Source organism: Saccostrea echinata, unplaced genomic scaffold (genome assembly GCF_033153115.1).
Source record: "Saccostrea echinata isolate AGI-Se365-2 ecotype Australia unplaced genomic scaffold, CSIRO_AGI_Sech_v1 ptg000016l, whole genome shotgun sequence".
Taxonomy (NCBI): domain Eukaryota; kingdom Metazoa; phylum Mollusca; class Bivalvia; order Ostreida; family Ostreidae; genus Saccostrea; species Saccostrea echinata.
The window spans coordinates 29,171,765-29,185,049 of NW_026889765.1; the positions used below are offsets into that span (position 1 = coordinate 29,171,765).

The following is a 13,285-nucleotide window of genomic DNA, read 5'->3' on the forward strand; positions in this document are numbered from 1 at the left end:
AATACTAATTGCTTTATTACATGTAAATGTTGTTTTGGAACAATCATGACTTCTGTTATGCGTACAATGTACCCATAATAAGGTAGAATTACATGCAATGCTGAGTCCGCTTTTTAAAATTATTTTTAACAGAATTCGTCAGATTGCAGTGAGTTCTACTTTCTGACAGACCCAGAGCAGCTGCAGTTTAGTCACTGGTCCGATGAACCAAGATGGCAGTTGGTTGACAGGCCGATCGCCATCAATGAATTCGAAAACTATCCATTTGTCAAACCACACTTTTTCAAGGTGGGACTTAATTTCATTTCGAACGTGAAGTGTTTGATAGAAACGAAGCGAGGCCAAGTGAAATGGGATATAGGGGTGACACATCCTGCCAAATTCAGCTATCGTTTGGTCTGCTCTGACACCGGAAGTGACATGATTGATGGTGTGTTGTTAAAAAATTTTATATTTCACGAAATACAAAATGGCAGAGCAACGTTTGTGCTGCGCACACCTGCTCCCGGAGAATACTATTTAAAAATATTTGCCAAAAGCTTACAAGAGAGAAATAGTCATTCTGGCGATACCCGGATGTTGGAGGTGCTAGAATATAAGGTCCAAATCAGCAGCCCTTGTATTGAGGATGACCCGTTACCCAACTGCTGGGACACCACCTGGGGCCCGGGTCAAAGGACTGACAAGTTCTGTCTATACCCATTACAGAAACGAGGCCAGATAACCACGGACGAGAAGACGGTCGACATTGAAATTAACAAAACCAGACCGGTCAACATTTTATGTCGTTTGTGCCGTAACGGATGGAAGGAATCCAAATTACAGAAGTGCATTGAAATAGAGGATAATGACACAAAAGCCTATTTGACGGTGTCTTTGCCTTATGCTGGAGAGTATGGGTTGGAAATTTATGGTTGCTTTCCAAACAGGAAGAAATCTGGATACCACCATGTATGTCAGTATCTTATCAACTGTTCTTGGAGGGACGAAAATTTCACACAAGAGGATTTTGAGCAATATCTTGAAACAGCTGAGGCTGAAGATATGGTTGGTTCAATATATATATAGTCAGATGTTATTTAAAATACCAGTGACAAACTAACAAAAGTGAGATCGTATAGTAAATATGCGTGTTTTACCTAAAGTTGAGATAGAAAGAATGTGATTTTCCCCTATACTTTAAACTAACAACCCAAGCAGCGCTCTTCTCATTTTTTACACTAGATGAAATCCCGCGCAAGCGCGGGGAATTGAATTTATACCACTACCGACAGAAAATATATTGTAGTTCTCTACTGACAGCCTACAGGCTTATAGTAGGAACAAATACTTTGTTCAAATCCCGCAGGAAGTAGATTTACCTATCCACCCCAACCCCCGTTTTTGTGTTTGTTTTATTTTATTATTATTTTTTTTAACTTGAAAATCATTAATTGACGTTTATTGTGAAACCTGTTATACTATGTTATGGATATTGTACTTCGGATGCTCTTATTTCATTTCCGTCAAGGATAAAAGCAACGAATATGCACATTTTTATAATAAATTGATTGGGGGGGGGGGGTTAAAAATTCACAGGTACTTGGGTCTTGGTTTATAAATATGTTTGTACCTTATTGATATGTAAAAATGTATTTTACTTTTTTACCTATCAATAATAGGTACATTGTACATACATATTTATAAACCAAGAACCAAGTACCTGTGTAAAAATTAGCTTTTAACGTCCTATGAATAGGCTGAGTATTTGATACAAAAGACTAAGCTGCAATAATGTAGCTCTCTACGATTTTTATTTATTTATTTATTTTTTTTTTTTTTTGTTTTTTTTTTGGATCTGATATTTTCTGGCCTCTCTCTCTCTCTCTCTCTCTCTCTGCCCCCCCCCTTTCAAAAAAGGAGAGGGCTACATTATTGCAGCTATAAAAGATTGTATTCAGAAATTAACTGTGCATTGATTAAAGCGGAAAATATTACATCTTTAATTGTATTTGAACAATACCTTTTTCATTAATTTTCTCTTTTCATGTAAGCAAGTTTATTACGAAGAACAAATTGTACTTCGGGTTCGTTGCCACGATGCTCTCAGTAAGGAATACATACAAATTTTTAGGAAAACCTACTACATACATGTATATGTAATAGTCTTTCGACATATAATCATATTCACAACTTATAGTGTTATCAGTGATTTACCATTATTTCAATTATGACCATTTACACAAAAGCTTTTTTATGGTCATGTAGCTATAATCGCCTCGTTTTTTTCTTAACATCGGGCTCGATGCTATATGATGTTCTAGAAGCTTCCGTCAATATGAAGATCGGTGAATGACAAAAATATTTTGCACATTTCCCTTTTTAATCGGTTATCACAGCTTATTTCTTTTATATAATTTAAATCGAGTTTTGATTGAATAATTCAGTGATGACGTTTTCTGTAATAAATAAACGATTGCTTGTTGTCAGTTTCATTAAAAATTGCCAGTAACTTAGATCCGCCAACCGGAAACGCCACCTTACTCACGTTTTAGCTATTTCATGGCTGTTTATAGAAAATGAAAGTAGACTTTTAATTTAATGTACGATACTTACTATGCGAGTGAAATCTAAATATAGTTTACGGACATCAGCTTGTATCTAGTGTATTGTTAGAGGAGTAAGTAAGAACTCTGGTGCACCCGTTTCGGAGTTTATTTGCAAAATTTATTAATTTATAAGTATAGATTTTGAAAACCGAGTACCCAATAAATCAGTTTAGTTTTTTTTACCAGTACATGTACAGTATATCTTAAAACGGTATGTTAGCCATGTTTGAAGTGCAGCTTAAAATATATATGAGAATTCATAGGTTTTGGTCATTATACAGGCATTGGAGCACCAACAACCAAATGTAATCACAGCAAACTTTTCTGAAAACTTCCAATTGCCTGAGATAAAGATTGACGAATCTTCTTTGCCAGAACCTTCACCGCGACCGAATGGATTCGAACCAAAAACTGCTCACTTTGGTTGGACCGTTGAATTGGAGGATCACGTTAAGTCGGTAAGATTTCCTTAGTATAAGATATTTCCTTTCCCTGTGACCCCTTTGTTGCTGCACCGCTTGACAGAGGGCGTTGTGTGCTGGTAGAACATGCCCTGCAGTCTGCTAAGATACTGAGCTTTAATTTCCTTTTTTGCTTTTTCCATTCAAGTTTTAAGCATTAGACCATTTCTTGTTTCCAATGGATGTTGGGTTGCAATTTGAAAGCTGTTACCTGATTGGCTAGATTTTAGTACGCCAAGAAGATTTCGCTAACGTCGGCCATTTTCATAGAGAGCGTGGTAGACCGAAAACGCGTTACCTGCGAAAATGGTGCAGAATACAGAAAACAAATTACTCTTTGTGGAAGCATAAAATCCCCCCGTACATAAATTGTTGTTTAAAACTGTGCTAAGCTAAGAAAAACTGAATATTTAAACCCGTTTTTAAGCTTCAACAGCTGAGTGATACTATCTTTCTTATTTTTTTTTTTTTTGGTTCATCTAAATGTGAAATACGTGTATTAACTCAGCGCATTGGTTGAAGTTCTGCTGCGAATGTCAATACACAATGCAAGCATCAAAATAAATCATCAAATGCATTTTTTATCAATTGGCGGCCATTACAAGAAGAGGAAGTCACCACAAAAGGTAATTTTCTTGTGTGTTTTAACGATTTGCTTACGCAGAAGTGGCCAGTAGCTATATTGGTTTTTGAAATTGTTGGTCAGGACATATTGTTAAAATACTGAAAATATTTCAAAACAAATTTAAATAATGATCGTAATTTTTACAAAATGAAATGAATATCATCTTCATGCCGAAAATTGCAATTTACATAACGTGTATATTATAATAAAAATGTACTTTAAAGTTAAACTTATTAAACAATTTTGAAAAACAAATGATATGCACATCGTGGGTCTTGAATAGAGCACACACACTTCATTCACATGCTTTTGCATTTCCAACTTTACCACAATTCCCAAAACTTATCTACATTTTTACTCATTTTCAAATTTATTTCGAACCATTCAATGATCTGTATTTACTTTTCCTTGCAGGAAATCTTTGACGATGCTACCTATGTTTAATGAGAACTGAGTTTCTGTTTGTATGATACAATCCAGTAACAAGACAAAAAGGATACAAAAAGTTTTGACGTTTGAATGAAGGAGCTAAGAAGGACATTCGTGGACGATTGTTTTTAAAATAAACGTACATTTCTTAATTAAATGCATGCAAGAAGGTTGCCAAACAGAATTACGTAACGAGTAAACATTTTAAAACTATGTCTGTATTTTGAACATGCACATTTTTTCTGAAGATGAAGTAGCGGCTGTACTTATACCCATGTTTTATAATAATGCATGTTTTTCTCAATCGTGATTTATTTCTTAAATTTAAGTTATGGTTCTTAAAGATTGAGAAGTAAGCCAAGTTAAATATTTATCCAAGGAAACAAAAACACGTGGATATATTATGAGTTGTGTTTGGAGAAGGTTCAGGGTGTAACGAGAAATACTTCACGTCAATAGCCTGTTAGTTTGAGGGTGTTTTGCTTGGTGTTCATCTCGTTGTTTTCCCTAAATTGCAATGTTTATGAAAACAACATTTTACTCAGACCTTTTTGGTGCAGTTTATATCGCCCAGTATCATAGAGTAATGTGAAATGTGAAGATGATCGAGTTGTAATCATGCCCAAAAGTGAAATTAAATGACACAAACTGAGAGCAGAGCAAACACGGACCTCTGAAAACATCCGAGGTGGGATCAGGTTACAGGGAGGGGTAATCATCCCTGTCGACGTCACGCCTGACCTCAGACCTTTTATTTGATCGGGTAAACCGAGTAATCTGTAGGAAATTCAGTAAAAATATTGTTAAAAAAATAAATACATGAGACCATAAGGGAAAAATGCACCTATCTTGCCCTGCTACATGTACATAAATGAGTTTGTAGGCTTGAAATTAAATTGTTTTTAAAATATTCAATCAGTTTTATATTATTTAATTCTGATATCCATATTTAATTTTTTTTTATAATCTTAACTTGATTGATGTGGATGGCAGCTTTTTTTCTAAAAAAAATTACGAGTGTTTTGGAATTTAAATATATGCATGTATCAATTTGCTATTATTGGTAGGACTTGTATATTGCCAGACTGGAGAAAGAAAAATTGTAATCTGTATTTTAAAAAAATGTTTCATGTAATTATATATTATTACGTAATTATTCATTATTCACATGAGTTTATTTGAAGAGATTCGATATTTGATTTAAAACTCGAATAGGGAGAATATATATGATTTTCAATTATATACTTTTATAATTTGAATTTTGTTTTTTTGAATTCCTTTGATACAGTAATTGTATAATGGTTATGGTTAGAGGCTTTCTTTGTCAAAGCCTTCCGTAGATATTCTATGAAACCTCTGTGTTGTACACTTTTCTTAATATATAATAAATTCAAACGGACGTTTAAAAGTTATTACTTATTTTCATTGTATTTCCTCCTACCAGCTTCAGTACTACCCGTGCAGTACAATAAGATGTGAGATTTCATTGACTTGTACTCACTGACAGGTAAACATTGGTAATTTGTGAAACAAGAAGAGGAAAAGAAAAATAAACCCAACAGGAAAAAGTGACAGAGAATGGAAAAATAGAAAACGATTTAATCTTTGAATAGCATTACCTTACCATTACCACTACCTATAAAAAAGGCGTCTCGGTTTTAATATAATTTTTTTTTAAAACTATATGGAAACTGCAAACAGTAGAATAAATGTATTGAGTAAACCTTCGGTTATCCTGGTAGAAGATCGGTTTTCTTTATAAAATAGAAGGATCAAAGCATCGATTTAAACTTAAGCATTTTTGCATTTGATTTGAAAAGGGCATGTTCTCAAGAGAGTTTGCGCACTACAGAAAAACGATAGAACTCGAGGGTGGTAGTAAATATATTGTTAGAACAGATCTTATGATTTTGTTATGGATTTTAGTTCATACGATTCAAAATTACGCAATTAACAGTAAAAATTAATAAGAATAACCTTCGTAATAAAGACAATGAAATGCCAGTTAATTTTCATTCTATCGCTTTGTGTTGAAATCCTAGTATAATTGTTTTACAGGTTTGTGAAAAGACTTACAGAAGATTCGACCAGCTGTTATGGGATCTTGTGTTTTCAAGGAAAATAAAAAGTGATGCAATTAAAGCAAGGTAATGCATTGAAAGCATATATTTTAGTTCGACGAAGCTATAAGCTCAAGTGAACTTTTTTTCTGTTCACCAGTTGTCTAACGTCCGTCCGTTTCTCTTTCCGTCTGTAAACTTAACTCTAACCTCTTCAGAACTACTGGACCAATTCAATAAAAGTTGGCTCAGAGCAACTTTGGGAATTCATAATTTTCGTATAAAGAGATATACCCCTTTTAAAGTTAGATAAATAAAAAGAGTAAAAACGGAGTGGATTTCTAAAAAAAAAAAAATCTTTAAATCTTCTCAAGAACAGCAGAGTTATGATCTGTCGTTTTAATATGCAGTCATTCCAAGGTAGTCAATATTCAAGTTTGTTCAAATCAATTGTACATATATAATACATTCACAATACATTTAGGGTATTTTTTTTTAAATCCTCCAATACTGTAAGGCCATATAAATCATAGGGATATTTTGAATCCACACGCAATGTGAAACCAAGTTTAAGCCATGATCCCCTGGTGTTAAGATGAGACCACAACATGGGATGCATATTTTTTTCATGAGAATATAAAGTGACTAATATTTTAAAAATCTTCAGAAGAACAAAGGGTCAAGATGACAGAGATGAGCCTAACAACCCATAGGCCTCTTGTTTTCAAGTTTTTCTAGCAGTCTGACAAATCATTGCAAAGACCTGTAGCTTTTAGTGCAATGGATTTTGTAACCCTTAATAATAGTTCAATGTAGTTATTTTTAAATTTTGTACAGTACCATATGATGCTTACATAAATATTTTCCCCAGAATTCTGTTTCAATGGTTGGCGACGATGAAACCCCAGAATTTGACCTTTGACTCGGTGGATATTGGGACTCCAGAGGAAACGCTGCGTGGCCTACAAACACAGCGCACAACTTATGCAATGGCCTACCACACGCTCTGCAAGTATGTCATCAAATTATTCAGCTGAAATTGGTGTTTATATGTTCAAGTCAGTAATTAAACTTTTCAGCCTTCCAAGTTCTGCGAAAAATGAAGTTGTAGCAGTTCAATTGTGATCCTAGTACATGTATGCAACTTTTTTGTAGATACTGTGGATTGATATCCCGGATAATATTTGGAGTAGCCAAGGGTATGGACTATAAACCGGGACACACCTTTATCCCGGGATCTAATCACCACACCTGGAACGCAGTTCTGCTGAATGGAGTTTGGGAACTGGTGGATACGAGATTTGCCAGAAGACCGATTCTGAGCAGTGTTGGAGGGGGATCCAACGTGCAATACGAGTTAGACAATCATTTCTTCATGACAAATCCTCAAAAGTTTATATACACTCATTTCCCAGACGAATCAAAATGGCAGATGTTAGATCCACTGGTTACTATGGAGACATTTTGCAACATGCCCGTAATGACACCACACTTCTTTGCGCTGGGGATGGATCTATTAAGCCATAAACAGGCATACGTAAAGAGCTCTGGAATTTCTACCATCGAGCTTCAATACCCAAAGAGAAAAAGACTGCATCTCACATTTAGTGTTCACTCTGATAATGGCAGCGAAGATTTTGAAGGAATCAAATTAAACAGGTATGCCATGTTAGAAGCAAACGATGGCAAAGTAACTTTCACTCTACGACTACCAATGAAAGGAAAGTATTCATTTTTTGTATATGCCAAGGAAGATAATCCAAACAAAGCTGACAACATGTTTGCCCAAGTCTGTGAATACCAAATTGAACAGGACGATGTATTATCTCCAGTACCCAGTCCATATCCTCCTTGTGCCTACCAAAGCTGGGGTCCTGGCATTGCTTTTTATCAATTCAATATGTCCACCGAAACCAGATCTGCAATCATTAAAACTATGAATGGTGTAGCAAAGTTCGAAATTGTCTCACCGAAGCCAATGCAGTTCCGAACACGTCTTGTGCAACATCAAGAGACCTCAGAATTTGAGGGATATGTTACATACAAAATCCAAGGCTTAACGACGATGTTTACCATTACGGCTCCATGTAAAGGTGAATTTGGTCTAGAAATATACGCCAAGGACCCGGATACAGACAGCAAGAAAATGAGACATGTTGCCCAATATTTGATCGTTTGTGACGAGGAGATAGAAACAGTTCAACTACCAAAGCTGCCCTCAGGGTTCCTAGGTCTGCAGCCGATGTTAGTTAAATATGGCGTCAGCACGATCACTCATTCTGATCCAGTTATTCACACGGATACAAATTTTCTAAAATTACGCTTCGGAACTTCTCAAAACATGAGATTTACAACAAGTCTCTTCGAAACAGAGACCAAAGCTGAATACTCCGAGTACGTTTTCATTCAATCTGAAACAAATGTTATCACACTTCTTGTGTGCCTTCCCAAGACTGGATTCTTTACATTATGTGTTCATGGAAACCTTTTAAGTGATAATAGCCAACAGATTCCAGGGCTTTTCAATTATTTGATTCACTGTAAAGAAGTGAAAGTCATTGCCTTTCCTTATCCAAAACAGTACGGATATTGGAAGGAGGGTTGTTCCATGATAGAACCACTTGTTCTTAAACCAGTTGAACAAGCAAGAGTTGTTCCTTTTAAGGTTCGAATCCCTAGAGCGACGACAGTTGCAGTTGTCGTTAATAACGACTGGACACCTCTGAATCATAATGAGAATGGGGACTGGGAGGGAGATATTCACATCGAACCCTCTGTGCAAGGGGGGACAAAAGCAGTTCTTGTGGCTAGTTTTGGAGACGATCAGTCCAAGTATGCAACACTATTGGAGTACAGTGTATAGACCTTGTATCTCAACTTTTATGCTAAATAACTACGGATACTACTTTATATGTCAGATTGTAGAATAGGCATAATGCGTTATCTTGTTTTCTACTTTTATACAGCATGAATTGACACTGGTCTATTGTCTTTGTTTTCACTACACTTAAACCTTCATTGACTGACACTGAAGAATACAGCCGTAAAGTGTAGGAATTGTGTTTGGTCATTTTTATTTTCACAAATTAACTTTGAAACAATTTTTCTCAAGGATAAATATGTATGTGAGCTCAAAATACGATAAAATAAAATACTACAACTTATAAGGCTTTTTATGGTTAATACCAGATTTGTTTGAGCTGAAAACTTATGAGAAATATTAGGATTAAAACTTTTTGAGTAGTTTTTCGCCGTATATGAAATTTTCACGTTTTATATTTTTTTTTCTCAAAAATCCAGAACTCTGCGTCAATAACAACATTAATTACAACAAAGCATTCTTGATTATAGAAAATTTTAATTTTCATGTGAAAAGCTAGGCTTTTATCAAAGGAAGATCAATAAGGAATAATGAGCGAAGGGTTTATCATTTAAAAATCTACTGTAAAATAACTTATTTACGTGCATTTTCATGATTTGAGAAAAAATTCTGGTTTATGGGGATTTGATTTCGTGGTTGAAGAAATGTAGCGTTGTCTTGATTACAATTTGAATACTTAGTGAAGGACATCTTTATACCTCAAAATCAACGAGAATTAACCCCCAAGATAATTAGTGATTTTAGAGTAGGCAAGTACCTCTATTTAAACAATATATACATGTACAGTTAATTGTGCTTAAGGTAAAACGCAACGTACATGTACTCTACAATGTACCTTTCCCACTGATAATTTTCCTAGATATTCTTAATTTAAAATCATAATACATCAGACGTTCTTGGATAAAAAAATAATAATAAGCAAACATTACTAGGAGTTTCGATACATATCAAATGATGAAAATCCTTGTATTTTTTAAAGAAAAATTGAAAAAAAAAATTTAGCTGGTATTTCCTCAAAATTTTATTCGAATGAGGTGTACAGCCTTACCAGGCATTCTAAAATCGCACAGAGGTCAATTATACAAGGAATAAGAAAATAAAGTTCAAAACTACGTTATATATATCCTTAAATCCCTTGTACCAGGATGTGGTTGTGAATTTGCAAAAATGTAACAAATGACTTCAGAGGAAAATGTTAACGGGATTTTTTACTGAACAGAAAGACTACAAAGAATTCACTTAAATACTTCTTAGATGCATTTATGCACTATCATGATTTTTTTCTCTACTGCTTCTACTCCTTCTTTGAATGACTTGGCAAATATGAAGGAAAAGCACATCAAATGTAACAAGTGTCACAGACAGAGATCAAAGTTATATATCTAAATGGATTTACAATTAAGATTACAAAGGAATTAAATATCATTGTAGCGAAAGTAACTCGGGAGGTCCTGGTCAGGTTAATCAATTAATGGGATTGAATTGGTATTTTTATTGGGATGGAATGCTTGTACATATAAGTAGCATTTCTGAGGACGGCGAGTAACATTTAAAGAGTGTAAGTTAACAAAAACCACGAAAAAGTAATATTTTTCGAAAAGGCAAACAAACCGAAAGCACAAAAGAAATCAGCAAACGATGAAATACCTATTTTTTTAAAATCGCAACAATGAAATATGTGGAGATAACGATCAGTATTCTAGCTCAAAAGTCCATTAAACATTACAAAATAGGAGTAGAGCAAACACGGACCTCTAAGACATCAGAGGTGGGATCAGGTGCGATGGAGGAGTGAGCATCCCCTGCTGACCGGTCACACCCACCGTGTGCTCCTTGTCATGATCGGGAAATAACGGGAAAATCCGTCGACAAATCAGTGTGTAAATAATGACCTAACAATTAGTATGAAAAAAGTCAGTCAGTATTTGACTTAATGAAAGATTGTTTTTGCTGACAAGATCATTGTATCAACCATACAACTTACGAAATGATGACTTTAAACGAGACTGCTGATATTCTTGTTTCATCAACTTGTTTGTCAATAATTTACCTCGTTTTAGAAATTGTTCATACCTAGAGCATGCTCTTGCGTATCGAATCAACTGAGAGATATAAACCCTGTATGCAGGTGGTAAGGGTATATTGCTGCACAAGTAAGTGAAGTTGACGATTGAAAAGTTAAAGTCATCAGGTTTGTCATAAAGTTTTGTTGTTAGATTACCATTAACGTCTTTTTCTAATAAAATATCCAAATATGAAACAGATGTGTCAGACTCTGTGGTATCTTTTTTTCTCAAGCTCACAGGGATATATTGTGTCGACATAAGAATGGAAATAACCATTGTTAGTTGACAATACGTCGTCGATATATCTAAATGTCGAGTTGAAGGCCACTGCAAGTGTTTTCTTCTTTTAACAAAAAAGATTTTGAACAAATTCTGCTTCATATGAATACAAAAAAGGTCTGCTAATAACGGGGCGCAATTGATACCCATGGGAATTCCTGTAGCTTGTTGGAAGACATGGTTCCAAAAACCACATAGATATTGTCAATCAAAAGCTCGAGCATCTTTTTAATGTCGACTTCAGAGTACTTGTGTGTACAATCAGATTGTTTTTTAATAAAGTATTTTTGCAAATGATCAATGACAAGGTAAGTAAATTTGCGAGTTCTATTTTTATTGACAAAGCAGCTGTAAACAATGTCAGAAAGTCTGGACTTTAATTTATCGTGGGGAATAGTTCTATATAAAGTTGAAAAGTCGTACGTTTTAATGTTGTTGATTTCGGTAAAATTTTGTGATTTCAAATGTTCCAAAAGTTCCTTGGAATTTTTTAGTATCCACATCTGATTTACACCACTTCTCGAATATTTTGTTGCACAGTGCTCTTGAAGTTTCTCCTTCAATACTGTCAATATTTTAGTGAGGAGTAAAGAAAGAGGCTTGATAGAACATTTACTGGAACCCGCTATGTATCTTTGTTTGTAAGATTTTTTATGAAGTTTCGGAATCCAATATAGATATGGTAATTCAAATTCATTTCGGTTGTTGGGAATATTAAAAATATTCAAAACTGACATATGATTTTGAAGAATTTCCTCCTTAGAAAGGGAGTTATGGGCATACGTTGGATTACCACTTGTAGAATTGAATCCCAGTTCCTCTAAAATACAATTTATATAATGAGCCTTACAAACAAAGAAAATGTTGTTACCTACTTGTCAGCAGGGATAAGTTCGTACTGATCGTGTAATCTATCTAATTCTTTTTTCACTTCTGAATTGTTCAATACAGAAGGATAGATGGATTTCATACTGCCCCTCAATCGTTTAATGCGAGATTTTAACATATATCTGATACATTTAATCCATTCTGACAACAATGTTGATTGCAAGCATTCTCATTTATAAAAGCTACAAAAGCTATAGAAATATAATAGTTACGTATATATTTTAGCATTTTTAAAAGCAAGGATGCAACTGATCAGATTAGGTAATATTCATGAAATGTATACATATATATTCCAATTTGCTCAAATTTTAGCCCCTAAGGTATTGTATCGGTATTTAGCAAAATGCCTTCTGATATCTTCTGAAAAAGACAAAATAAAATCAATCATTTACATGCAAAGACCGTGACGTCATACACAAATAGATTCAAAACAAAAAGTTATGGTCAAACCTGCAATACATGCAGTGGTTCTGAATTTAATATAAACATCTTTGAAACTCTTTCATTATTGAACAGAAAGGTTTTTTGAACAGTTAAGCAAATTCATACGTTTTACAAGAAACACTGGGTTTCTAACGGGTTCTAAGGTGAACATGAAATATGAATATAACTAAGAGGAATCACGCCCAAAAGTCCACTGAAATAACAAAAACTGTGAGTAGAGCAAACTCAAACATCTAAAACAGAGGTGGGATCAGGTGCCATTGAGGAGTAAGCATCCGCTGTCCACAGGTCACACCCGCCATGTGTTCTTTGTCATGATCGAGTAAACGGAGATATCCATAGAGCCACGATCTTTAAATTGGCGACAGAATTTCATTCACATTTTGAATTCTGTCGAAGAACTATGCCAGACGTAAGGCGAAATATAAAGGAGAAGACTTGGACACTTTATCGGAATGGATTAAGTGTTTAAGAAATATATTGATTTAAAAGAATCATGTTAGAAAGTTAAAGGACATTATGCGAACCACCTATTCTTCCGTTTTAACTACATCGAATGTGGTA

The 13,285-nt window shown here is 34.6% G+C and overlaps 1 protein-coding gene across 2 annotated transcripts in view; it reads left to right on the plus strand.

The window, feature by feature from the left end:
• The window catches only part of LOC133188636 (uncharacterized), a 30,397-nt gene extending 21,067 nt beyond the window's left edge, over window positions 1-9,330 (plus strand). For both annotated transcript variants that reach the window (XM_061324136.1, XM_061324137.1), the window contains exons 6-10: window positions 133-1,047; window positions 2,870-3,046; window positions 6,162-6,250; window positions 7,035-7,175; window positions 7,319-9,330. In XM_061324136.1, coding sequence (XP_061180120.1) covers window positions 133-1,047; window positions 2,870-3,046; window positions 6,162-6,250; window positions 7,035-7,175; window positions 7,319-9,026 — 3,030 coding nt within the window. In that variant the 3' untranslated portion in view covers window positions 9,027-9,330. The remainder of the gene's footprint in view (window positions 1-132; window positions 1,048-2,869; window positions 3,047-6,161; window positions 6,251-7,034; window positions 7,176-7,318) is intronic.
• Window positions 9,331-13,285: the final 3,955 nt, after the last annotated feature.